This window comes from Vicugna pacos, chromosome 10 (assembly GCF_048564905.1).
Source record: "Vicugna pacos chromosome 10, VicPac4, whole genome shotgun sequence".
NCBI classification, from domain to species: domain Eukaryota; kingdom Metazoa; phylum Chordata; class Mammalia; order Artiodactyla; family Camelidae; genus Vicugna; species Vicugna pacos.
The window spans coordinates 61,726,375-61,728,675 of NC_132996.1; the positions used below are offsets into that span (position 1 = coordinate 61,726,375).

The following is a 2,301-nucleotide window of genomic DNA, read 5'->3' on the forward strand; positions in this document are numbered from 1 at the left end:
AAATTTTATTTATCTCACTAATTTTTAGGAGAAACATATTTCCTTATATATTTTTTAAGAATCAGAAATAATCAGGTGGCAGATCCTCATGAGATTCTTGATGATGAATACAAAGGAACATCTTAACATTCTTTTAAATTATTCACAAACCAGCAAAACTTCATCCACCAAGGTCAGAATGCCTTACATTTCCTTCTTCAGTCCTTACACTTTCAAAGTTTGCTGTTGACAATTTATAATTTGTACCTTGCTAATTTGTTTACCTCTCCACTGAGCCCTTGTCATAGCCCTTAAGACACAACCATTGGCCTTAATTTCCCTCTTCAAATCCTCCCTTTTGTCTTAGAGTAGAAACTTAATACTTTTCCTCTCATTACCTCTGGTTTACTCTCATTTATCTAACAGGCATAAGGCAAAATGAACCATACATGATTTAGTCTAGATTCTGTTATGTTTAATTCTTGCCATCCATTGCAAATGTGATCATTTTAATAGATTAAATGTTAATTATGTCATCCTCCAAGCTTTGACATTGTGGGAAAAGCTTCTATTTATTATGAGTTTTTACAAACATAAGCTAGTAAATGGTCACCACAAAAACAGGTGTACAATGCTCAATCATAACCATATGGTAAAATTATGGAAGAAATAGCCCCAGAGGAACAGTGAGTTTGAGGAAGGGATAGCTGTTTGAAGTAACACAAGTTGGCGTGCTGTAATCAGAGAAGCTTTGACTTATGAAGAGTTATGTAATAATGTAGAATGACCTGGTATTTCCCACGTGCGTAGAGGAGCATTACAGGTGCCATCTGCTTTCCTAAAGATTGTATCATGGAAAAATGCCACATTAGTGTAGTAATAGCTTTTGTTTTCACAAAGGCAGAAGTCCTCTTCAGATTTATTTCAGTTACTGAAAACAAGCCCAAATGTAGGTCTTTTGTTAAAGAAACAAGTGGTGTAATGCCAACTTTTGGAAAGTGAGGAAATCCTGTACGGCTGAAATAGATCGCTACACCTATGGCAAAGTCAGTTTCATCCAAGTAACATATGTATAAAGAATTTAGTAAAGTAGCGGTGAGGCTCTGCAGAAATACATACTGTAGAATCATCAAACCAAGGATTTATGATGTTCTTTCCATTGCATACCCTGAATCTAGGCACTTGAATGTTGAAGCCTTAATAAAATACATTAAAAATTATTAAAAGCATCAACAAAGGGACTAGCCATGTTTTATATACTCAGTGAGTGTTAGTTTCTGGGCTTTACTTTTTCTGTCAATGATCTGCAAAATGTTTAATTTTCTTTCATGTTTTATGATAGATATAATCCTCTATATTTATATAAATCCTCACTTTCTTGGCATCATGAATAGTCTAAGTTACCCTCCTCTTCAACAAACTCCTAATGGCATTTTTCACCTCAGTGTTTCTCACTGTGTAAATGATAGGATTTAACATGGGAGTGAGGATTGCAAAGAAGACAGTTACTAATTTGTCCAGAGAGTAGGTGGCCACAGGACGCATGTAGGTGAATATACAAGGCACAAAAAAAAGCACCACTACTGTAAAGTGGGAGCCACAGGTAGAGAGGGCTTTGCGTCGCCCTTCAGAGCCATGGGACTTCAGGGAGCTCAGGATGACTATGTAGGAGATGAGTAGCATGGAAAAAATGAGTAAGCACATGTCCCCACTGTTAGCTGCCACCACCACTCCAAGCAGGTAGGTGTCACTGCAGGCAAGCTTCAACAGTGGAAAGAGATCACACATGAAGTGGTCAATGACATTGGGACCACAGAATGGCAAGTTGACCATGAGAAGAATCTGCACAGTGGCATGTAGGATCCCCCCAATCCAGTCCACCACCACCAGGAGCTGGCAGAGCCCCTGTCGCATGATGGTTGTGTAGTGCAGAGGCTTGCAGATGGCCACATAGCGGTCATAAGCCATGATAATGAGGAGGATAATTTCTGATCCTCCCAGGAAATGTTCCACAAAGAGCTGAGTCAGGCAGCCACCCCAGGAGATGGTTTTCCTCTGATGCAGCAGGTCAATGAGCATTTTGGGGGTGGTGACACATGTGTAGGAAGCATCTATGAAGGACAAGTAAGTGAGAAAGAAGTACATGGGAGCTGAAAGTGCAGGGCTGAGGAAGATGGTGATGACCATGAGCAGATTGGCCAACACGGTAAATAGGAAAATGAGCAAAAAGACAAAGAAGAGTATTTTCTGCAAGTGTGGATCCTGTGTGAGTCCCAAGAGAACAAATTCAGTCACATTGTTGGGAGGCGTGAGAAGAGCCAT

The 2,301-nt window shown here is 39.7% G+C and overlaps 1 protein-coding gene across 1 annotated transcript; it reads right to left on the reverse strand.

Annotated features, from left to right (window-relative positions):
* Positions 1 to 1,374: 1,374 nt before the first annotated feature.
* LOC102524711 (olfactory receptor 4C3D-like) lies at positions 1,375 to 2,301 on the reverse strand. Its single transcript, XM_015246121.3, has one exon. It carries the CDS (start codon positions 2,299 to 2,301, stop codon positions 1,375 to 1,377), a length of 927 nt encoding a protein of 308 aa, XP_015101607.1.

Coding starts and splice junctions, on each gene's coding strand:
- LOC102524711 (XM_015246121.3), bottom strand. CDS start 2,301: ATGGCTCTTCTCACGCCTCCCAACAATGTGACTGAATTTGTTCTCTTG.